This window comes from Ptychodera flava, chromosome 13 (genome assembly GCF_041260155.1).
Source record: "Ptychodera flava strain L36383 chromosome 13, AS_Pfla_20210202, whole genome shotgun sequence".
Classification (NCBI taxonomy): Eukaryota; Metazoa; Hemichordata; class Enteropneusta; family Ptychoderidae; genus Ptychodera; species Ptychodera flava.
This window is the reverse complement of record NC_091940.1, coordinates 37,977,126-38,002,680: the sequence shown is the minus strand read 5'-3', so window position 1 is coordinate 38,002,680 and position 25,555 is coordinate 37,977,126. Positions and strand designations below refer to the sequence as shown.

General features: G+C 36.9%; 1 protein-coding gene across 1 annotated transcript; it reads left to right on the top strand.

The window, feature by feature from the left end:
* The first annotated feature begins 133 nt into the window (after window positions 1–133).
* Window positions 134–24,738, top strand: LOC139148388 (receptor-interacting serine/threonine-protein kinase 1-like). Its single transcript, XM_070719823.1, has 13 exons — window positions 134–237; window positions 7,383–7,644; window positions 8,297–8,591; window positions 10,167–10,333; window positions 11,481–11,530; window positions 12,349–12,498; window positions 13,192–13,280; window positions 13,975–14,173; window positions 15,625–15,828; window positions 16,332–16,432; window positions 17,324–17,399; window positions 20,154–20,309; window positions 20,880–24,738. Exons 2-13 carry the CDS (start codon window positions 7,469–7,471, stop codon window positions 21,146–21,148), a joined length of 1,932 nt encoding a protein of 643 aa, XP_070575924.1. The 5' UTR covers window positions 134–237; window positions 7,383–7,468; the 3' UTR covers window positions 21,149–24,738.
* Window positions 24,739–25,555: the final 817 nt, after the last annotated feature.

Here is a 25,555-nt window from a genome sequence, read left to right as displayed (position 1 = left end):
TTCCGGAAAGTAGAAGTTGATCCATTATTATCCCTAAAATATAGCGAATAACATTTTCATACTCATTTATTTCTGAATGAATTGAGTTAAACTTGAGTTACGAACCACCCATTGTAATGGTATATTCCTAGACAGGGATTTCCCCGCTGAACTTCCGCATAGGCAGTCCAAGATGTCTGGATAGTCATCGGTTTTGTTTCGATCATTCAGCATTTCGGGTCTGAAGTAGTAATTCGGGTGAGTGGGATGTAAATCTTTAGCGATCCGATGTTTTATAAGAATGCATCTTTTAAAGCAAGTCTGCCTTACATCATCACAACTACACAAACTGTAATCGAGTGCGACAGTGTTCATGAGTTCTTAATTAATGTTGTATACCGTGGTTGTATCATAGACAGTGGAGGGGACCCCTCGTAGTGACGTTGACTGTATACCGGCTGGGACGTCGCCCGGGTTAACAAGGTCCCGACCAGCTACACGGGGCACAGTAGCTCAAATCCGTGTGTCCCTCGGATTATCCTTCGGGATGTTACTAAGACATCATACGTGCAATCAGAGGGCAATTTTTATCACAGTAATGGAGAAAGCTACCAGACAATTAACCATGCAAATTGCTACTGACGGACTGTTTAAAGTCATCTCCAGCTTGTGATTATACAGGTTCTATCACAAAGTGTGGTATTAAAAACTGCAAAACCTGTAGTATGCTCATCACTACAGAACAGTTCAGTAGTAGTTTGACAGGTAAGACCTATTCTACCAAATGTCTGGAACCTCTGAATTGCACGACAAAAAACGTATTAAATCTATGGAATTGAGTGTTCATTGTGCGGGCTCATTTACTGCTGAAATCACTGATGTGTTCAAAACGTCAAAACAAAGGCCCAGCCGCCAGCGCGTCTTACCGCAAGATATTCCCAGCTGTCACTCAACTTGTCAAGTGAAAACATCGACCCGCCAAACTCAAAAGATCGTGGCGCGAAATAGAAAAGTTCTACCCGCCAGAGCAAATCTGTTAAACCACGCCTCCAATTTTGACCTCAAATTTCACGATCAACAACTTTCTCAGACGTTGTTCAGACATCGTGGTCCTGTCGACTGGCGCGGCCGGCGGACATTCTGTCGTTCATCTTTGGAAAATTGAAAAAATTGTGAGATGATGAACAGGATTTACCCGAACAGAACATCGACACGCCGCGGGAGAAACAACTAGAAGCATGGCTCGTAATCATGGACTATAGGACTTTGTGAAATATGCAAGAACTGGAAATCAAAGAACTGGATTTCGTTTGAGTGTTGTTCAGAAACAAATTCACATATTCATCACAGTTAGCAATATTCTCATCGGTGAATTTCTCATAGGCTACTGGCGTCAGTTTTTTAAAAGTCCATTCCCAAACTGACCATCGGCTTCTCACACATCGTGCGACGGCACTGGTTGAGACATCTTCTGCACTATTGCCATATTCGTCATTTTCTTTTGCTTTGTTTTTCTTTGAGAGATATCTAACACTTGACACGATACAAAGCGTTGCCATTAATGTCGTAACCCACGATCGCTGAAACGGAACTTTTTGCCACCTCTCTGCATGACGAGAAAATCGCCAGTAACTTTATCCCCACCACGCAGTAAGATTTCCATTACAATCCTGCAACTTGGGCAAGATTGCCTTTCCACTCCTATATCTCCGTTTGAGCCATTAGGGTGTCATAGGACGAAGGTAAATAAACCAACAGAGAATTGGTTCAAGTCGGTGAATTTTCGAAAAATAAAATGATCTGTAAAAGTTCATCGTGTAAAATTTGGCAGCCCAGGTCAGGTTTACGTAGCGATCAAACGCGTTTTTATTTAGTCTGTGCAGCTACAGTGAGTCCCGGGTGAAACTTCCCTGTATCGCGTTCACCCCACTCAATGCGTTCATAATCATATCCTACTCACACGTTTCACTTGAAAACAGAACACAAAATCATTGCATTCCAAGCGATCACCCACACTCACACGATCACAAATCATGAACTTGAACCAAGTCTAGTAAACCAGTAAGCAAATCAAGAGAAAAGCTGTGCACAAACACGCTTCAAACACAGCGTAAGTGTGCGGTGGTCGGCGTTTGGAAGGTGGGCGTGGTTTTATGTTTTTGGTCTGCGCAGTCAAACTTTTCTGTTTCGCGCGTCGATGTTTTGAATGTGGCGGGTTCATGTTTTCGGTTGACATGTCTTTCTGACAGCCGGAAAGAGTTGCGGTCAGACGTGCTGGCGGCAGTGTCTTTGTTTTTTTACGTTTTGAACACATTAGTGATTTCAGCAGTATGTTGGTGAAACAGGAAACAGCTTACGATCTAGAATGAACGGACATCGCAGTGGAGTGAATCGATCTTTGGATGTGCAACTTTATAAGCATTTTAACCAGGACGATCACTCCACTTTGTCTATGCGTGTCCGTATTCTTGAAAAAATATACCATCCAACCACAGCCCCACACTTAGTTCACCATTCCGTAGACAGAGAGAATACCACTGGATTAGACAGTTAGGTACCGCAATGCCTTATGGTTGTAATGACAACATCAAAGATATAGGCAATCTCTCAAGTCCTGGTTGTTCAGAAGTGAATGTGATGGGCCTATTTGAGTCTTCTGTCCGTGGAAGACGTAGTCATGGACATAGGCGTTACCATCGGCCTAAATTGGATACATCAGCTACATCCAATTGCCATGACAAATTTCATGAACTGCTTCTTTTATTGCAGAAGCCTTTAGGTCTCCATCACATTCGTACTTCATTATTTGCTCTTTCCATCAGGGACTTGAGAAGGTTGCATGTCTATGCATTGGGATTGTCTTTGACAGATCCGAACAAACAACCGTACAGACTGGTTAGTATTATTGCTGACATTGCACTATACAGACTATACAAGCCTGTTCGTGCTGAACCTATGACTGATGATCATCGTCATTTCATACATCTTCCATTTACTAACAAAGGAATTGATGCCATTAATATCAGCAATATACTACACAACAAAAAGGTTACATCAACTATACCTGTATACTTTAAGAACCAGTCTGTACCTATTCTGTCATATCAATACACCAAGACAATCTCAAATAAAATATTCAATTACAATAAGGCATTGCGGCACTTAAAAATTGATGAATTCCTTAAAAACCAGCATCCTGTGACTGCTCTACATCTCCCTTCAAATATACTCCAGTTGGCCATGTCATCACTGGTGATCTGAACTTGGTTGAACATCACCACCTTCGTAAGATATTATCTTGTGGACCCAAGTTCAGAGAACCTCGCAGGATCAACTGGAACCATAATTTTAAGATCATTATGGACTCAGTTGAAGATTATGCCAGGAAATGGGCTAAAAGGGAGGATGTAGAGTTGGACACACTGTCAGAATGGGTCAAATCTGTGAGGAAAATAGTGCGTGGCCGTATTGGTCGACTAAGATCACATGTTTGCAGAAGACCCTATTCTGTATTTAAAGATCCTGATGCTGTTAAGTGTTTGAATGATATCCATGACAAATATGTTGTCGTCCCTGCTGATAAAGCTGCCAATAACATTGTATTTGTCTGTAAGAAGTATTATTTTGAATGTCTTATAGACGAACTTGGTGTAACTAAGACCTCAACCAACTCCACTTACAGACAATCAATGTTCAACAAATCTGAAATTTTGGCAAACCATAAGTCATTCATGGATAATTTTAATATTACAACAAAGGATGACCATAATAAGTTGCCTAGCTTATACTGGATACCAAAGCTCCACAAAACACCTTACAAAGCTAGGTTTATCGCAGGATCTTCAAAATGTTCAACAACAGAGTTATCGAAGATAATTTACTGTTAAACGGGACTTCAATCATACTGTGATGTTGTCTTTTCTCGGAGTGGTATAAATCAAATGTGGATATTAAAAATTCGAAGGAACTCTTGGAAAATTTGAAATCAAGATCTGTTTCAAAAATAACATCTATTAAAACTTTCGATTTTTCCACATTGTATACCACAATACCACATGATAAATTGAAAGAACGCTTGAAAAACATCATCAACCAAGCATTTTTCTACAAAACGGTTCCACGCCGTTACAAATATGTGGTATTAGGGTATAATTCTACATATTTTGTTAAAAATACAACTAATGCTAAAGTGTTTTATACCGAGAAAGACATTATCAGTATGCTTGATTTCCTCATTGACAACATATTTGTTGAATTTGGAGGACACATTTTCCAACAGTGTATAGGAATTCCCATGGGCACTAACTGTGCTCCCTTACTTGCCGACTTATTTCTGTTCTCATACGAGGCAAATTTATCCAGAACCTTATCAAGCAGAAAAAGGTCTCTGTAGCTTGTACTTTCAACCTAACATTTAGATACATAGACGATGTTATTTCATTGAATAACTCTGAATTCAGTAAATATCTCGCTATGATTTATCCTCCAGAATTGGAGATTAAAGAAACTACAGAAACGGGCTCTTCTGCTTCATATCTGGACATTTTACTTGAATTTGACTCCAATGGTCACCTTTCTACTAGGCTATATGACAAGAGAGATGATTTCAACTTTAGTATAATTAATTTTCCACACCTCATCAGTAATATTCCACTCTCACCTGCTTATGGGGTATACATTTCCCAGCTTATACGATATGCAAGAGCATGCAGTTCATATGGTGATTTTGTAGAGAGACATGGCCATCTCTCTTTCAAACTGTTAAATCAAGGTTACACCAGAGCAAGACTTGTCTCTACATTCAAACGCTTTTTTGGCAGGTATCGCAAGCTGGTAGATAAATACAATATCTCTCTTCGACAAATGATCACTGATGGCATCGGTGACATTGGGCCTTAGTTAGTGACCACTACCTATCTGACTTACAGATTGATATATGGCGGGTGCCACATGTGGGGCAGGATGCGCTTACTATTTTCGAAACACCTGACATCACTTCTTGGTCTTTTGGCCAGAGGTCCATATATCTTTCTTTCATGAATTTGACTTTGTTTGTACCGTCTATTTACTGTCTGTTCTGTGCTGTTTTTGTCTATGTTTAAAACTATTGTCTAACGAATTTCGACCTAGTGTTATTGGATTATAGATTGGTATGATTGCGATTACTTTAGCGGGGTCCAGACACTTCGCATTTCGCCCCACACAACTTCGTCCAAAACCATTTCGCACCAAAACCACCTCGTCCCAAGTACTACCTCGTCCAACGCCACTTCGCCCCAAGTACCACCTCGTACTAAAACCACTTCACTAAAGTATAGTTCCGTCAACTTGTCGCTAAAACATTGATGCCACGATGTATCATAACGTTGTTTTTACCTGCAACTTGGCTACCACGAACCATTTATTCTTCCATGAAAGCATACGGTAGAAACACGCAAACTACTAAATGGTACATTTCAAATTCAGGTGCCGTGCGCGTTATTGTACGATGCGATGTCATTTTCTAAAATGTGTACAATTTCAAGATTTCAGTCCTGGGGATGATAGAAAGGTGATTAAAACTTCACAGGCAGTGGTTGGTTATTTTCAGCTTTAACGGTTAGCGATAAATTGAGGAGTGAAGTGGCATTGTTTTAGGGGCGCAATGGTTTTGGGCAACGTGATTTTTGGGGCGAAGAGGTTTTGGTACGAGGTGTTTTTTGGTGCGAAGTGGTTTTGGTACGAAATGGTATGGGACGAGATGGTATGGTGCGAAGTGGTTTTGGTGCGAAGTGTCTGGGACCCGCTTTAGCTGTACTACCGGTATATGAATTGATGTAACCCATGGCGTCCCCTGCTGTAGTATGTGTTTTTCGTAATTTTACCAAATGTTGCCCAAACAGATATGAACTGGTCGACGTATTGCCACAGTACAACAGCTCGAGGTTTTGCTTGGGTGTTGTGTGTTGGACGGCGAAACCAGGTTCATTTATACCAATGTTCTGGTTTTGCCCTCCAACCCACAACATCAAGGCAAAACTCGAGCTACTGTACTGCAATATATAGTGAGTATGCATTTGTAATATGTTCCTATCGATGCAAATTTTATATCCTATGATAGCATACATCGCCTTGAAATACTTCTATATATTCATAGACCCTCCAGAGGGTCTATGAAGTACCAGTATTTTCTGTCCATTACAACGAATATCACAGATCATCACAGGTTCTTGTTTTGAAGTGGCTATTTGCACTCTCTCCCAAGACCATTCACTCAAGCCCTATCTCCACCCGGTTTCTCCATCCCTTGTGCAAATGCATTTTAACTACACATCTCCTGGGCCATACCTTTCATTTAGATGGCCTGAACATGGTGAGAACAAAATTGAAAAAAGTATCATCCAATGCACTGCACAGCGCAAACACTGTGATGCGATGCCAAGGCGTGCATAAACAATTAAAAAAAGTAAGTTTGGCCTATGCCACTGAAACACGCATAAGCTGGACTATTGAGCCTGCATGCAGATCATTCTTATGTAGAATATTTGAATCTATCACTTTGGATACATGACACAAAGAATTGGTACAAATGCACGTCATATATCCTTACAAACAATACAGTTGAAGGACTCAAATACACACAATGGATCGGGAAACAGAGAGAACTTTGGGCCGTTTAATGGCAACTGCCAAGCTTTGATACACCAAGGCTAGAAACACATTTTAATGTCATAATTATATTCAGTTGGATTACACAATGATCTTGAAAACATAATTACAAGAATCGTCTTGTGCCACAGGCAGTGAGTCAAGTCAACTTAGTATAAATATGATACTCAGGTAACACGAGTGCCACAAGGGCCATCTGAACTTCTTTTCGGGCTTTCCGTTTCCAAGCTTCCTGGGGAATTAAAAATTCTGATGTCGTTTTTCCTGGAACTTTACAATACAAGTTTGTATTGTTTGTTTAACATGTTCCCTGATCCCTGTCGGGGGATGACAATTTTCACTGCGGGACGAATGACTATTCTTTTTTCTTATCTGCCCCACTGCGGGGCAAATAAAATGTTTAATCTTATCCAACTTGCGGCAGGCCGAATAAGAAATTTACATTGATTTCCTTATCCACACCGCTACGGGGTTAATAAGAAATTTACTTTTCTTATTCACACCGCTGCGGGGCAAATAAGAAATTTACTTTTCTTATTCACACTACTGCGGAGCGAATAAGAAATTTAAATTCCTTATTTGCACCGCTGCCGTGCAAATAATGTCTTCCATCTAGTTTTGAAGTTCTAACAAGTTTTATATTTCTAGTATCGTGCGAGCGCTCTTGTATGTTTACTTCTTCATAGCAAAATTGAATTCAATATGCACATTGTTAGTATGTTACACTCACAGATTACTTTTGCTTTCATCCATAGGAGATGCATTGAGGCACCAGCTTCATAACGCTGTACAGTACAACAATCTTCTAAAATTACATCTCAAACTCGCAGCATCTGGCAAAATGAGTCATTCTACTTTAACAAAACAGAACAGTTTCACTGTTATACCTGCAAAAGATATAGAAGAATTTGAAATCATTGGATCTGGAGCATTTGGCATTGTTCACAAAGCTCACCATAAGAATTGGGGTGATGTTGTAATAAAGCGAATGTTCAAAAATCCAAGTTTAAGTGAGCGGTAAGTTTATGTTTAGCAGTACGTTTAGTTTTCACACATATGGTATTGTCAAGGTGAATGTAGCTAGTGCATCAGAGGTACTTTCAAGTTTAATGGCTGTTGGTCTAGGACCACCAATACTTTTCTGGGAGATGGAAAATTTGCCATCACATTGGTTCAGGAATTACCTGTGAAAACCAATGTTCAGGTTTAATGAAGAATGTAATGTACTATGATGTCGGACTGAAGCAAACACACATTACAGGACTGCTAGGCATTCACACTGGTTCACACATACTGGATTGATTTTCTAAACGGTAACAATAAAATACAAAGTCTGCTATTCGGTCCATGTGAACATTTCAGTGCCACATGGCAGTTAAGTATGGCAAAACATGGTAATTAATTTGGAAATAATAGAAATTAGCCTTCAAAAGTGTAAAAATCTTGTACCTCTACTATGGATGTGGAACGACATGCAACCATCAAAATTTAGATGCCTGTACATGTAGTAACAGAAAATAGACTACAAGTACATAAATTGTTTTTAAGTTAACATTTTGGAAAGACCCCTATGAGAGCTTAGCTACTTAATTTCACAAACTGGAAAACGAGAACCAAACAATGAGCAAAAGACTAGCACATGCCTTACTCTGTGAATGTTTATTTACAGTGAGTCCAAGGATCTGAAAAGTGAAGCTGAGATCATGACCAAGGCTCACTTCAAGCATGTGACTCTCCTCTACGGTGTTATTATGGAACCAGGAAATTATTCCCTAGTTTTAGAACTCATGGAACATGGCTCGCTCAAGGAGTTCCAGAGTAAATTTGACAACCCTTGGGCATCAAGGAAGGAAATGATTTATCAAATTATCCTTGGAATGAACTACCTACACACTGAAATGAAAATTGTACATAGAGACTTGAAAGTTGACAATGTACTGGTTGGAAGTGGCTATGATGTTAAGGTATTTATCATCTATAAAACTAGTGACAAATTATGACAATTTTCAATACATTTTTATGCAAGTAAAAATACCATGTGATAAATTTGATGAGGAAGTATATTCATTGCATAATACCTAGGGTTCCTGTAAGGGCTATTTTTAGCTAGTATAGAATATAGTCTATATAAGTTTTTGGGTGGGTATCCGTCCATCATCAGTATGTATGTATGCATGTATGTATGTATGTATGTATGTATGTATGTATGTATGTATGTGAGGATGTCCATCCACTCAAATATTTTGAGAACTGTAGTACTACTTTTTTTTCGTTTTTTTTTTTTATATTGTTGAAAATGTGCAAATTAGCCAAAAAAAGCCATTTTTGGTAAAAAAATCTTCTTCATAACTGCTGGTCAGACCGCTTTGATATTTGGTATACAGGTCCCTAGGGATAACCTAATTTAGATTTGTTCAAATTGTGATGAAATATGGGAATTTGTATTTTTAAGACTATTTTCGTCAGTTTTGGTCAAAAAATCTTTAAAAATCTTCTTTAAAATTCCAGGTCAGACAGCTTTGATATTTGGGATATGGGTCTCTAAGAATGATCTTTTTAAGATTTTTTCAAACTTTGGAAAAATATGGAAATTTGTATTTTTACAGCAACTTTTAGTATGTTCAAGAATTTTTTTCACAAAAACCACTCGTCCTTCAGCTTTAATATTTGGTATTCAGGTACATAGGAATGATCAAAATATGAAGTATTCAAATTTTGATGAAATCTACAATTTCATAGTTTTGGGGCAATTTTTGCCATTTTTGGTTAAAAAATTTGTTTATCAAATACTACTCATCTGATAGCTTTGATATTTTGTATACAGGTTTGTACAGATTAAGTAAAAGTGATATTTTGAAACTGTGATGAAATCTGCAATTTTGTATGTTTGGTGTAGTTTTTGTCATTTTTGGTCAAAAAATTTCTTTTCTCAAAAGCTTCTTGTTTGATAGCTGTGATATTTGGTATACGGGGTTGTAGGGGTTATCTTGGTGTTATATATTGAAATTGTGATGAAACCTTCAATTTTGTTCTTTGAGCAGTTTTTGCCATTTCTGGTCAAAAACTTTGTTTCTCAAAAACAACTTATCTGATAGCTTTGATACTTAGTATACAGGTTCCTAGGGGTTATCCTTATGTGATGTGTTGAAATTATGATGAAACCTGCAATTTTGTATTTTTCAGCTATTTTTGCCACTTTTTGTCTGGCCACTGAAATGTATTTGCCAAATTTCATGAAAATGACGTTACTTTTAATTTTAGTATGAATTTCTCATACTTCACCTAAATGAATGTGAAGTAAAATAGAGCTGTATGTTCTGTAAGAATTCACCATAGATCATGCAGTATCATATTGTTATTGGCTTTCTTAAATAATGATGGTTGTTTCTCTTCCATTGTGTAAAACATTTTTGTGTAATAAATCAAAGTGGAAGTTTTGTTGAGTAGCAGTATGGTAGTTAACAGTATTAGAGAGAATAAGAGAAATGTAAAACAAGCACAGTGGATTTCATTCAGAATGTTCCCTATTTTGTTTGCAGGTTAGTGATTTTGGATTGTCAAAATGGAAAAAACTTTCCAAGAAGTACACTAAACATAAAAGAACCCTGCCATCTGGTTACAACGCGGCTGGTACCATATCGCACATTGCACCTGAAAAACTGAACGATCTTAATTTAAAACCATCATACCAATGTGATGTTTACAGGTTTGTATTTTCAAAGTTTAGTGGGCTTTTTTTTGTAGAATGTGTACATTGCCTTTAACTGTTCCTCAGAAATACCCGTATCAATTTTCTTCCAACTTCGTACAGGGACTATATGCTGATATTGTATGTGTGTGTGTGTATATATATATATATGTGTGTGTGTGTGTGTGTGTGTGTGTGTGTGTGTGAGTGTGTGTTTGTGCTTATGAGTAGATTTTGGTGTAGAATCCAGTAAAGTACGGAAGTATATGGTTGTCAAGCTGCCATTTTGAAATGAAGTCATTATATCAAAAAGCCATTTTTACTCTGACATTGTGATTTCAAGCAAATCGGAAAGAAAGAACATTATTACATGCCTCGTATATCAAACGTCGCACACTTCATAGGATTCAATGGTAACTCGTCGATGACGTCGCGGGCTGCATAGTCATTACTGGACTGAAAGTGAACCAGAACTATTTTCAACTTGAATCGTTCTATTTTTAATCGTTTTTCGTCAAAAATGAAAATAAGCATTTGACTATAATTTGCCAATAAACGTAAATATTTTTGGTGCAAACTGAGTAAGAGAGGCATGTAATAAAAACATTATAGCCCAAACAAGGGACTATGTACCCTCGGGCAGGAGACCATTTGCCCTCCTTATGTTGGGCAAATGGTCACCTACCCTCGGGCACATTGTCCCATGTTTGGGCTATAATATATATTGTGCTATGGCATGCATATGCATGTCAATTTATTGTATAACACAACCTGTCTGCAGACCACTCATTTTTGGATATTTTTGTAAAGTTAAATTATTGTGTAGCAGCTTGCAAAGTTATTTGTAGATTCATAGAGGTAGCGTCGTTTTCAAGATTTTTTCAAATGATAAACTTGGCATGCTCTGAGGTTTTCAAATTTGGTATGTCAAATTTACATCTGTTCTGAGTAAGTCAATGAAGTTTTTAAAATTTGATATGATAATTATTGGAAGGAACTGTCCAGATAGGTGCCAGTTGCTCCCCAACTACATGAAATAGGCAAGTTCACCAGTTCTTGTTACTAGATACAAGTAATGTCAATGAACAAATAAGTGATCATTATTGCTCTGTTGAAATTTAACATCATAGAAGAAATTTCAAAGTTCCATATGTATTTGTTTTAGCTTTGCCATCACTGTCTGGGAAATAATCACAAATAAAGTTCCATATGAAGGTAAGTAGTTTCTTTGCTGTCAATTTGAAATTTAGTACAGAATTTTGATGTTTTTTGGCATTTTATCAGTACATCTTTGATAATTTCAGCATTACCTTTTGATCTTCGCAATCATTACTGCTACAAATATATATTTGAAATGCACATATCCAAATATGTGTGCAGTGAAACAGATAAGACTTCCAACAGCAAAGATTGGATTGTCCTGATATCATAAGTATTTTGTACTTGCCATGAAGACTAAAGCGCATAACCTGTTACTGAATTGACAACCGTATCGTCTTCTACAGAATACCTGCTCTTGAAGCCAAAAATTGGATGTTCCTTTGCTAGTTGCATGGTCTCATCGATCCATAGCTGTGGCAGTTGTTTTTCTGACAGTTTTCAGCATCCTATGTTTGACCTCAACAGTTGTGAAACATTCCATAAAAAACAACCAAATCCCTGTGCATGTTGCTAGTACAGATGATTTCTCAGCAGTCACATCCAATTAACAATATGTCAATACTCATCGATAGCTTCCATATTAGTTGAATTTTGACGTTTAAAACGCCAGGGCATGACATACCTAATTCTCTCAAACTTGGTAAAAGGACATAACCTAATGCCATTTATACTATTACTGATGTCTACTTGTCTACAATCCAATCCAATATGGGCATCAGTCACAGACAGGGCTTTGGTACCCCATTCCTTTTTTCATGCACATCATATCGACTTCAATTTTTAGTCACTTCCAGTGACAAAGTCCCAATTACAAGCGGGACTATGTCATTGTCAATGACTTGTTCTCAGTCAGTTTTTTTCTCATTCAACAGAGGCAGAAAACTCTACATTAGTCAGCATAAGTGTTCAACGTGACCAACGTCCCGATGAGTCACTTATTCCAAAGGATTGTCCTGACTTCCTTGTGACGATGATGAAAGATTGTTGGCATGGTGATCCTGAGAAGAGACCAACATTTAGTGGTAATGATTATGAAAACAAAATTTCACCTCTGTGTTTACCACCATATCAACAACATCAGCTATCTATTGATTTGTAGATTTTATGTATTTTCTATTTATTTAACGGTGTTTCTATAAAAGGAAAATGAAAAAATTCAATTGATCAAAATTTTACAGAGCAACTTCCGTTAGATAAATTTTTGTTTTTCAGGGCTCAAAATACTGTGGTGCATCCTTTACATTTACCTCAGTGTAGGCAATAAAAATCGCCAGACCATGCTTCAGTGTCCACACACATATCAAAACTAGTATATCATATCTTGTGAGCACTACATCAATATGCTAAATTGTCCTTTTGTTGTTGTGATTGGTAAATTTTCACTTTTTAAGTTGTTTGTTTGATAAGGAATGCATGGCATTGCAATTGAACTTCAAAGCAAACATAGTAAACTACTCACTGGATCCAAAACATACCCACATGGTCCAAAAAATAAAATAAGAACTTGAATTTAATGATGGAAAAGGGACATACTGTAACCTGTCTCTGTGCATGTACTGACAAGCTAGTATATTTCCATGCAATGTCGGGGATATAATGTGTTCATCTAGAAAAACTGATTTTGATCCCTGGTTGTATAGTCAAGTGTGATACAGTATTCTGATTGTACAGCACATTATCTTTGAAATAACACCTATCATTTGCTACTTTTAAAGATTTGAAGGAGAAAATCGAGGAGAGAATAAAAGAGAATGAAGGTCATAAAGATGAATTATGCGAGGCCCACATAAATCTAAAAAAACAGGTGAGGGTGAGAATAATAGAATCTCACACCCCCAAGGACCTGGGATCAGATTTCTCACACGAGTTGGGGATATTTTGTCTCACACTAGCCGCAGGCGAGTGTGAGACAAAATATCCCCAACGAGTGTGAGAAATCTGATCCCAGGTCCTTGGTGTGTGAGATTCTTTTTCTCACATGACCACAAAATGCGTTAAATTCATATTGGACACGTACAATATTATCAAAAATCGTGACAACTCTGTCGTCTGCCGTAGTACTTTGACTTGCTTACTTTGTTGTTCTAGTCCGTGTGTTACTCGTCGTGCCATTGGATAACATTTTGCGCGTGGAACAAAACAGACTGCTTATCATCCAATCACAGGTCGTGTAATATTACTGCAGAGTGTGGGACGGTTTCTGGGAGTGTGGGATCGATTTTTTCCACACTCTCGATCCGCACTCCCGCAGCCAGGAATGTGAGAAATAGACTTTAATATCTCTGTATAATGAAAGGTTGTATTACCAAGGGTACAGTCAGGATTACCTTTTATGAACAAATTGTACAGACTGATCCATTGTATATTTTTTTCAGGCATGAAGTTCAAGAAAGAAAATTGATAAGGTGTCCAATGACAGAAAATTGTATGAATTGCAAAAGCAGCATCATGCTTTGATATGCCATGATACATAATATCAATTTTTTGCATCCTTTCAGGAGAAATACAATACACCAACTGATTCAGGGAACGTGGTGAGTCAGCCAGCAGAAGAGGAATCTGAGAACAGTATTGGTGAACTCACAGGCCAAATGGCAAGATCAACTCTTGAATCTCAGAACGAAGGAGAACCACAATCTCTTGTCAGCCTTGCAAGTGTAGTCCTTCAAGATGCCGATCAGAGTACTGAACATCCAGGTATGCAACCCTTAAATCTTCCATCATTACAACCTTTGCAAAATTTTATAAGTCATTAGCTGACAACCTTCAATATCTTGACACAATGTTTTGGTATATTTGCATTAATGAAACTGGTATCTAAACATTTGCATTGTAAATACCGTATAGTTATCCACATGAAAGACATTCGGAGGCAGCATGAGTTGCTGTAGCCAACATTGATCATAATGAGAATTCAAGCAACACTCCATCATACATGATGAGGTGCTTCAGATCTCGAATTTGAAGAGGCATTTTGTATGAACTCTCAAAGGTTTTTCTGAAGCATTCTCATGTTTTAAACAGTTACACTTCAGTTCCTTTCAACAACAAAACAACAAGTTTTCTAGGGATGAACTTGGTTCAAGATAAAAGTTGAGTTCTTGATTGTCAACTGGACGTGCAGGTACTGTGTGATGGAATATGCTGGTATATTTGACATATTCATTTGGGGACTATCCAATTTTAAACTTTGTGAATGCCATTATTTTTTAAGTTTTTACATTTTCAGTTGCTGCAATGATGTCAAAGCCAAAAAACATAGTTTGGATAGCTTCCGTGATATCTCAGTTACCTATGGAAAACAAGCTGACACACAGATTGAAATTCTAAAAGTCTTAGACTAGTACAATTCTGGTTTCAAAACATGACACTTAAAGAAATGGCAGAAAAAAATCAAAAAGACAAGGTGAATGCAAAACCAAGAAGGCAAGAATAGGGATAATGGTTTTAAAGTAAAAGTGATGTCAAGTGATATTTGTCTTTTGAATTATCATATCATGTGATTGATTTATCATATATTTCACTGCTGCAATATTGATTTCCCAAATTGGGATAATAAAAATTGATTGATTGATTGATTTCCAGGGCTGAGACAGAAAAAGTTTGGACAGATAGCTATTGTCCACTTGAGAGAATCAGTAACAAACATCACAAAAATCCTATCCTAAAAATTCTAGTGCAGTGCTTTTCAAGTATGGTGTTGAGGTTTCTGGGGATGAACCCATTCACAGTTGTTCAAATTATGATAAAGTTTGCATGTGTAAATGTATAGGTCTATTTTTTTTTCATTTTTGGATACAACTTTTTTTTCCTTTGAAACTGCATGTTGAATTATTATCAAACATGATGGCTATATATACAGTGACAAGTGAAATATTGAATTTATTCTGATGTTAATAAATGATGGTATTATTTGCATGTTTAGTGTTTTGAGACCAGTTTCCTTCCCAGGGTTCTCTCAATGCCTTCATTACAATCTCATTTGATATCTGTCGGCAAACATGCCATTTTCGAAATTGCGTTGATTTTTAGGTGCCATGCGCTATTCCCATTCCTTATTATTTTCAGTAACAAACAACATCTGTGTTGGCAAGGTAGATTTTTCTTTGCTTAAATCTGACAATGACATTATTTATGTTGATTTGCAGCCATCACCAAAACCCCACCAAATCAATCCAGAGGCAGCAACACTGTGGTGAAAGAAGTTGATCAGGGGTGCACACAGATTGATACTGGCAATCGCCGAGAAAGTTCACTTCAAAGTTCAGGAACAGCATTTCCACATACTGAAACTGGTAGTCCAGGTTCACACCCCCATGGGCCAATACATACTGAAAGTGCTACATCAAAAGGTACTTCTTACCATGCAGTGGTGTTGATAGATGATTTTTGAGGTGAAAACTTGTGAATGGTCCTCAGCATACTACATGGATATCAGACTCTTATGGCATTTAATCACTCACACAGTCAGTAATATACTACTTGCCTATTCAGATTACACAGAGCCAATTTATCTCAAATGAAAAGATTTTGCCACTTGGAAATATTTTGGTCAAGCAAAAGTATACATGAACACAAAAGAGGTGTATTGCAGACTCTTTAGGGTATTTTCTTGACTTGGTTAACTTTACAAGTATAGATAACAGTTCAAAATAACAAGTAACAGAAAGAGAAGGTTCTCATATAATTCAAGTAGAGATTATCATATGTACACGCATGCATACAGTGTTTTCAATTGTGTTTGAACTCACAACATACAGCGGCCAATCATCAAGCGCAGAAGCCACAGACAGAACCACTCTGCCAAATTCCCACTCTCAAAAATGATTCCATTACATCTTCCATTATTTTATAGGTAGTAATGGTGGCACACCAGAAGGTCAACATCAACAAGTACCACCACAAGCAGGTTTCTATGCACCAGGCATGATGGGCCCGTTCTACATGCCAAACCCAGTAAGTATTGCACTGTTTCGTACTTTTGTAAATTTCATCATTTTGAGATATGATTAAAGTTTCAAGGAGAGTCAGCCCAGCTCCATTCTATTTGAAGTTACAGGAGTGTGGGACATCATAGAACTATTGTAGATGTTAAGGAAATAAATGGGGAACTTTTAAATATTCCATTAGTCTTTGTGAATGGAAAGATCAATATTTCAGCAAACACAAGTTGTCCATATTGGGGTAATTTTGACAAAACCTACAAACAATAATCATTACAAAGTTGAGACAAATTATGTACTAAAATGGGTTGTATGGGTGATGATGATCACAAGCTACAAAGTGGCAAAACAACTGAAGCAAGAAATGACAAATTTCAAAGTGTCTTCAAAATGTCTTATGGGATTTAATTTGTAAACATGTTGTGATTTGTCAAATATCTGTGTAAAAGTACAGGACAAGATAGAAAAACACTGCACAGCAATAGTACATTGTACTGTAGCAGTAGTAGACTGTTTACTGATGGAAATACAAACATCTACAACTTCTTCTTATAAGATCTTATAGGGTTCCTATGAGAAACTAAATTTCTGAGTATACGTAATTCTTATAAGACAATCTGTTACAAGAAAAATGAGTAAGTAATTTTCAAAAATAAGTAAGAAATTTTCCTTTGTTTCTTGTAATTTTACCTAGTAGATAAATTTGGTTTCACTACAAATACTTATAAGAAACTTACAGATTCTCACTGTAACTAATTTGCATGTAAAATACTTATAAGAATCTTATAAGAAGATTTTGTGTGGGAAAAGACCGTTTACGATACTAGAACTTTACATACATGCCTCTTGACTGAAAGTTTTTAAAGTTGTGAGCAAGTTTAATTGAAGTGCTTGATGATTTCAGGCAGCATGGATGCAGCCCCAGCAGATGATGCCAGGCATGCAACCACCAACTGGTACAACAACAATCTATAAAACAGGTAATTATCAATCTTCATTCATTCTTTATGGTCATACTTTAATAAAGACAGCCAATTCTCTGTAGAGAATTTGAATTCGTATTTTCTAACAACAGGTGAGACATTTTCAAAAAGTACATTTCATTCTAAAGAAAAATTCTCTTCAACACAAGGTTTTCCACCATCTGTGTCCATATGAAAATCATAATTTGATAGATGAGAAATAAAGTTTGTGCTTGATATGGACAAACAATAATTAAAAACTATCATGTAGCAATTGACCAATCAGAATGCTCCATTCAGAAGTCTTTATCTATTCATGAGGCCCTTCATGATGATCATACTGCAAATCGCAATAGTGGGGAGGCCATGAAATTGTGGGCTAAAACTAAACAAATACACAAGAACTGAGTTAATGAAATGCTTTATTTATAATGCAAGAAAGTTGAATGTTATACAAAGGTCTGGGTTTAAAGCCCTAGGGCCTTCATATAGAATGAATTATTCAAATGACCTTGGATACTCAAAGTTCTTGAAACCTTCAGATGGCACCTTTTTAACCATACCATCAAGAATTCAACAACTTGAGACGAAGGCAGTGTCAATTAAAATCAAACATACACAAACTGGTAAAGTGTATTTGGTATAATATACTTCTCAACATAATGCTTGCAAACTTTCACAAAGAAATTCTGCAGGTAAAAGTTAAGTTCAGTGACACTCACCTCTCTCAAATCAATGGGAACTCTGTCACATTGTGAAACTGAAACACCTTGACAATTTATGTTTTCAGGCCAATCTTTCCAAACCTGAGTGGCCCATTTTGTTACGACTGTTTAATTTTTTGTACTGTGGTTTCCCCGAATATCTGAAAAATCACTTCATTTGCAATCACCTTGACGACACCCACCAACCATGCAATAGTGGCAGTGTTGGAATAAGATTTGAACTGAAACCAGGGTAAAAATATTTGGGAAGGATGCAGGTTGCAACACCACACACCTGCAGCACATTTGTCGAACATTGCCTTGAAAAAAAATTAGACCAATCAGACACAAGTCTGCAAGACTGCTGCACTTTCCCCACTCAAATACTGAGAAGACCTAAATTAGCATGTTCAGGATGCACGTCACTAAAAGCCAAATACAAATGATAATATTGCTAGCTAAGTATTGTCCAATCAAAAGTGATCACGCCATATCCCCTAAACAGCTACAGTTTTCAAAATTCATATTTTATCACATAAGCTGAACACATAAATACATAAATTGCTTTTGCACAAACATAGAATGAGATGCCCTCGGGCTGTTGTGGGATGTTCCAGTACACTCGTAGGTGACTAAGATCAAAATTTAATTTACATGCTAAAAGTGTTACATTGAGGAACAAGGCATTCAAAAAACAAAGCAACTGAAATGAAAAGATGTAAGTTTTGGGTGATTTTTTAGAGTCCAATGAAACCCTCATACCTCTGCTCTTCTGGTACGTAAAGTCCTTCTCGACAACAAAATATCTTGGCCTTCGATCTTGACATTTTATTGTAGTATTTGACTTTAAATACCAGAAGAGCAATCATACTCTTGCTTTATCCTATACAGATTCTGTATTGTTACCTGTGCATCTTACAAAAATTAACTACAGAGATTTAGTGCTAAATCAACCAATGTAGAAACTTTAACTGAGAAACTTCCCATTTGACATTATGCACTAGATAACATTGTGTGCTTTGTGATGTAAACTGAAACATCTTGCAAATTCATAAATCAATTGAGAGTTGGTGTATAAACATATACCAAATTCTTATAAACATAAGATCCCTTGGAAGAACCAGCGCCAACTTGTTTTTAAAACTCCTTCGGGCAGTTATGGATGAAACAATTATGTGATATCCAAGACCAGTACTGAGTTAAGTTAAATGATCTTGTAGGCTGGCTGGTTCTCCTGCAATATCTGTTGTCATTTTGTCACACACTTATCCAACAGTACAGAGAGAGGACACATTCACTGAACCAACCTGATGAAAACTGATGTTTGGAGATCCTGAAATTGCCGAAATCTCACAAGACTTGATACTGTTTCAGTTACATTTTTAGCTCACATTTGGTGTACCAATGTGAGGTTATCGTATAAGCTGAATCAGTCATTTGCATCTGATTTGCATGTCTGTATGTCTGTATATTTGTGGGTATGTGCGGATGTATGTCCGTCACACACAAAGGCTCCCATACCGCCAAAGCTACCATCTCAGTATTTGGTGTACAGGTAGATGCAGGGGTTGAGATGTGAATTTGTTCAAATGAACACATCAGTGTCAAAAATGTGCAAATGAGGTAAGAAAAAGTGAAATCCTGCAAATGTGCAGGAGGCATGCCAGTGAGAAACAGGCCAACTCCACTGATCAGATTGTTTATGAACTGTTACATATTAACAGACCAGCTGAAACCATAGACAGTAGATGGGGGAAGACCGTTTATACTAAACTAAGAGGGGCTTGTTTCTGCTATGCATGTTGCTAAAGTTGACCTCCAGTACCTAAAGTTAGACCTTAATTACTTTTGTCATTCTTGTTTTTCTGGTTTAAATATTTCTTGTTGTTTTTCTGGTTGTACTGTGCAGAAATCATTGCCATAACATCAACGTAGAATTTTTCTCCACTGAACAGATAGAAACAACATTTATTGTTGATCATTGGTAACCCATACTGGTATATACCAATTCTGATCAATTTGAGCGACACCGTATAATCGCGGTATTTTTTCTTATTATCTTGTCCAGGTCCCAGTGGAAGTACTGTAGTAAATATAGCTGGAGCTACTCAGGGGGTTCAAGTTGGTGACAGAAATGTTATGTATGTACAGTCATCAGGTAGATCCACTAGTGCGAAAACAAAGCCAAGTGGTAATGAAGCTAGAAGAAAAATTAAGGTGACAAGTGAGTAGTTTTGTATCTTTTAAATTGTCTACAAAAAGACAAATGTAAACTTTCCCCACTCACAGTTGGTTATTGACTGATTCAACAATTGCTTAGATCTAATAGTGTTTTTTAAATTGTCATCCAAGAGAATTAATCTGCATTTGCAACAAATGTTGATGTCCAGCATGTATTCAATAAGCAACTTTTACAAATACTGCTGAAATCAGCTCAGAAAACCAAAAGCATGGTGAGCTTAAGACCTGTCAAGCTTCAGTAGCTACTTGCGATTGGAAGACACAGTGATTTGAACATTACATTAACTTGTGTGACAAGGCCTATAGCCATGCTTTTACACCTATTAAGTCCACACAGTACACTACAATACTGATGTATGCATGTGATATCTCTAATGTCTTTTTTAATCAGATCATGGCGCTCAAGAAATATGTCAGTACCTTTCTACATTTGTGTAGCAAAAGTATGAGTATAAATGTTCCATGACAATGTGTCCCGTTATCAGATTCAAATAAACCAACGGCAACATTACCAGATCTTCTCCAATAACTTGACCTTTCTCTGTCATTTAAGCTTCTCAAAGTCCAGTGACACTTGAAGACCTGGATAACATCAGTGGACATGTAGGGCACCAATTCCGTCCATTGGGAAGGAAATGTGGATTTAGTGACGGAGAGCTAGATGGATTTGCTCATGACTATTCGACATTGAAGGAACAGAATTACCAGATGCTCCGCACATGGAAAGGTGATGCTGGAAAAACTGCGACAAGGGACAAGTTAGCACGCTTACTTTGTGAAGTAAAGCTGTATGATGCTGCATCGAGACTACCATTTGATTAGATGGATTACAGCAGGGCCTTATTGCAAAATTTTGATAACACCCATCAAGGCCAGACCACCTAGTCCTTTTACTTCCCACTGACATTAATTGTTTATGATTGACAACTATCATGCAAGTGGGCAACACTCATCTTTTTCTCTCTTTCGCTGAAATTATATCTTTACAAAGTAAGTCTTCATACCTTAACCCTTTGCACCCTGACCCCCTGGTACTCTATGACGTCATCTGACATTTATGTCCGAACCGGGTTCAAAGGGTTAAACAGCCTTATGTATTAAAGACACTTTGTAACTTCCTCTGTGCTGTCAAAGTTAAGCAGTTTAATATGAAAATGACATGCCTCATAGCTGAGCTGTAATTCAGATTATTATATGCCTCATTAGTCCCCACGGACACCGTCCGGGGGGACTTATAGGTTTGGTCATGTCCGTGCGTGTGTGCGTCCGTCTGTCCGTCCGTCTGTCCGTCCGTCTGTCCGTCCGTTCACGCAGATATCTCAGAGATGCCTCGAGCAATTTCATTCAAACTTAATACAAGGATTACTTCATATGTCATACATATGCACATTGATTTGTTTTGTGATACGATCCAATATGGCCGCCAGGCGGCCATTTTATTATGATTTTTTCATGTACAGAGCCATAACTCAGGCATATCTCAACCGATTTTATTCAAAGTTGGTGAAAGGACATTGACCTATGTCATACATATGCACGTTGCATTGTTTTTTATACAATCCAATATGGCCACCAGGCGGCCATTTTATTATGATTTTTTTCATGTACAGAGCCATAACTCAGACATATATCCACCACTATCATTCAAAGTTGGTACAAGGACATTGATCAATTTAATACATATGCTCGTCAATTTGTTTCACGTCATGTAGCAGTATCATGTCAATTATTGAAGTTTCGAAATTAGGCTGATTGTCAAGAAATACTGCATCAAATTTCATGAAACTTTGTACAGATGTTAAGCTCACATTGCTTTAACAGTGAAAAAGATATTTATCAGTGTCATTTTAATTAACTTGTAATTGCATATGTAATGAACTTTCCTAATTTAAGAGTGATATATCCACAAATACAACGTCAAATTTGATGAAACTTGATACAGATGTTGATCTCATATTGTTGTAAATACTGCATCAAACTTATGAAATATGGTACCGGTGATAATCTGTTAGTGTTAGGTTAGTAGGCAAAAATGTTTTGCAACATCCTGTCGATTAATTCTTAGTTAGCTCATTTAATGACCTTTAGGATGGTGGCCTACATTGGTTTTATGTTTCATCAGCATGGAACTCATTCTTGGCCATTGAGCGCCATCTGTATCAAAGTGTTTTTATCACAGACCTAATTAATGAAGAGGACTCTATCCTCTCTGAGGACTGGTAATCAAAGTACCCACTAACAAGTGGGGACTGTGTCATCAACGATGACTTGTTTATCAAGTGTCACATGCCTCATATGATTTGGTGGTAATGTGTTGATGACTTAGGGGGCCATATAGTCATCATTTGCCTGAAAGTGACCCAGAACTAATTTCAACCCAACAACTTTGGGATGTAAAAATGATCAAATCACCTTTTACATAGGAAATCCAGTCTTTAGAAAATTAGGTATAATGATTGATGGCATGATAAGCATTTGCCAAAAAGTCTTGCTAATTAGGTAAGAGATGTTCTGGCAAAGTGCAAACGTAGTGTACAATGCATTGTACGATGCTCATAATATCTACAATATTAAAGGTTGTAAGATTTGATTTTTGACATTCTAGAAATATGTAAATAAGCAATTATGTGTGTGTTAAAAGAACAACTTCGAAAGAGGGTTTTTCTGTAGGCAGAGACCATCCCTCAGAACAACCCTTACCAGAACAGGTTATAAATCGTCTAACTGGTAGTGCCATTGCACAGCTAGACATGGTCTGCAGGCAGTCAATCATGTGACTCGTTCCTATTGCAATTTTCATTTCAAAGTGATTGTCACAACACCAGAAAGTGACTTCATGGAACATAACACTGCCTTTTTTCCACCAATGATTGACCAATAATCGAAGAAAGCTAGAAAATTGATTTTATATTTAAAGGAGAACAATGTCAATATTACAAGCATAAATTATGGTAGCAAATTTAGAGTATGTTATCAATTGAGCCTTTTGGCTTTGCAATATCACACCAACCAAAACAGTGATGTGTACACTTTGTGTACCAAGTCTTCAACTTGTAGTGAGTTATACTATTTCATTCACTGTTGAACCATGATGCTACCAGTGAGAAAGGGAATTAAATCAAATCGTTTGCACTAATCAGTTTGAAGTGTCAGCTGTCTGGCAAGAGTTTGCAGTGAAATCAACAGAAACTGCTCACTGTAGTCACACATGGATCTAAGATGAAATATTTCATGGTCAAGATCAAAGGACACTTCAATCTTGCAGCGCATCTCCCTGCATCCAAATATTATGTTACCATGATGATTAAGCAACGTTTATGTTGTATCATATATATGCCAAGATAAACGCAGTGTAAGACGTTGCCTTAATTTGATTACATTTCTGTTTACCGTGAAAATTTATAACAGTGGCTGTGATTGGTCTGCATGATTCAAAGCATAGGTCGAGATGCTGCAGTCATTGTCTTGAGTATTCAGGTTTGAATTGGTTAGGAAGACCATCCTACGCCAACCTAACAAAGGCATGCAGACCTGACAATGTTAAAAAGACATACTGTACATATGGTTTTGTCTATCTTTGCTGCTCTTCATGAAACCAACTTTTTTAAACACATAAATAAACAAAACCATGTTTCACTAATGTTTTATGAACTTATTTTTATCCTGATTCCCTGTACCACGGTGAAATTGAATGGCAATCAATTGCTTGCATGTAGCCATACATATAAAATAAGTGAATGCAATACAGTCCAATTATGAATTAAAAACTGTCAAGTTTGCAGGTCAGTATTGATTTATTTCTTATTCTTTCATTAACTAAATATAACGAAAAAGTGGAACTTCCATACATACCAATCACACAGATTAGAAGAAAAATTTGTTGGACATACAATTTGCAAAGATGGTATTTTTAGACAGCCTGTGAGATGTTATCATGAAAGTAATCTGAATGCTGTACTATCCTTGCACTTGTAGAAACCTTGTAGTGACAAGGTTTTTATTGCTTGAATAACACCAATTTAAAATGTTCATGTACTTACATGTACTTACCTGTACAACAGGTCAAAGGTTGTTTTCTTTACATATGTTGGCTTGAGTTAGGAGCACAGAAGTTTGGATCAATTTTAAACTCAATTTTGGAACAGTTTCCTGATTTTTTGTAGAGACAGAACTGTACTCATGAGTATGTTGATATGTACTATAGTTACAATATGGTTGAAATGGCTTGTAGTAAATTTTATGGGTTCAGAAATAATTTTTCTCCAGTTTGTACATGTAAACTTTATTTTTTAAGTTTATCTTCAACAATCTGGTCTCTTCCTGTAGACAAAGGAATGATGATTGTATGTTTCTTGTAGATGTACCACAGAAAAATAGATGTCCTTGTGTGTTTACAAGGAAAGTACACTTTATTCCATATTTGCTGTTTTCTATCCTTTTCAAGACTTTGTATCAGAAATGAATAGCATTACTGTTAATTACACACAGGTATAAACTCAATATCACTATCAGTGATGTTGGTATAAAACTTTAATATCGGTAACTTTGATATCTACAGTGTTGAAAATTCTGATTATGAGAGGCTCACAGAGTTCTGTTTGTTGATAGCTTTGCAATCATATATGTCGTCACATGCCTCATTGAACACTACTGTGGTATATCTTAAATGTTACAAGATATGCCTCATATCAAACATCAAAGGCCTCATTCGATTCAGTCGATGACACAGCAGGCAACAAAGTCATCACTTGACTGAAACTGATCCAGAAATATCATTGCAGTGATGTAATTATCCAATGTGCCATTCAATGACAAAAACAGTTGCTTTTTTGATATATTTTGTTTGACATGAGACTCAAACACACTTGACATGATTAGAACTAATTTGGGATAATTGGATGGTGAAATAATGCCGTTTGATCTGCAAATGTAAGCTCATCTGCTTTCCTTTTTAAGTTACACAATTGTATTCATGAGTAATTTGTAATATTGCAACAATCAGCTATAGGGCACATAACACTTTTGAGAAATGTGAAAAATATGAAAATCCAATTACCCCAAATAAGTTCCAATCGTGTTACTTAAGTCATTTGCAAATGAAAACCAAAAATTCTTCATGAACATTATACAGAAGAGGCATGTTATTAAAAGCATTATAGTCCCAACAAGGGAATAATTGCACCCTCAGTGCAGGAGAATGTTCGTTGGGCAAGTGGTCAACTCCACTTA

What these genes read in the sequence shown, in the direction of transcription:
- LOC139148388 (XM_070719823.1), top strand. Translation starts at nt 7,469, where the DNA reads ATGAGTCATTCTACTTTAACAAAACAGAACAGTTTCACTGTTATACCT. An exon ending in TGAAAGTGCTACATCAAAAG is followed by an intron (nt 15,829 to 16,331) that starts GTACTTCTTACC and finishes ATTATTTTATAG; the next exon opens with GTAGTAATGGTGGCACACCA. An exon ending in AAGAAAAATTAAGGTGACAA is followed by an intron (nt 20,310 to 20,879) that starts GTGAGTAGTTTT and finishes CTGTCATTTAAG; the next exon opens with CTTCTCAAAGTCCAGTGACA.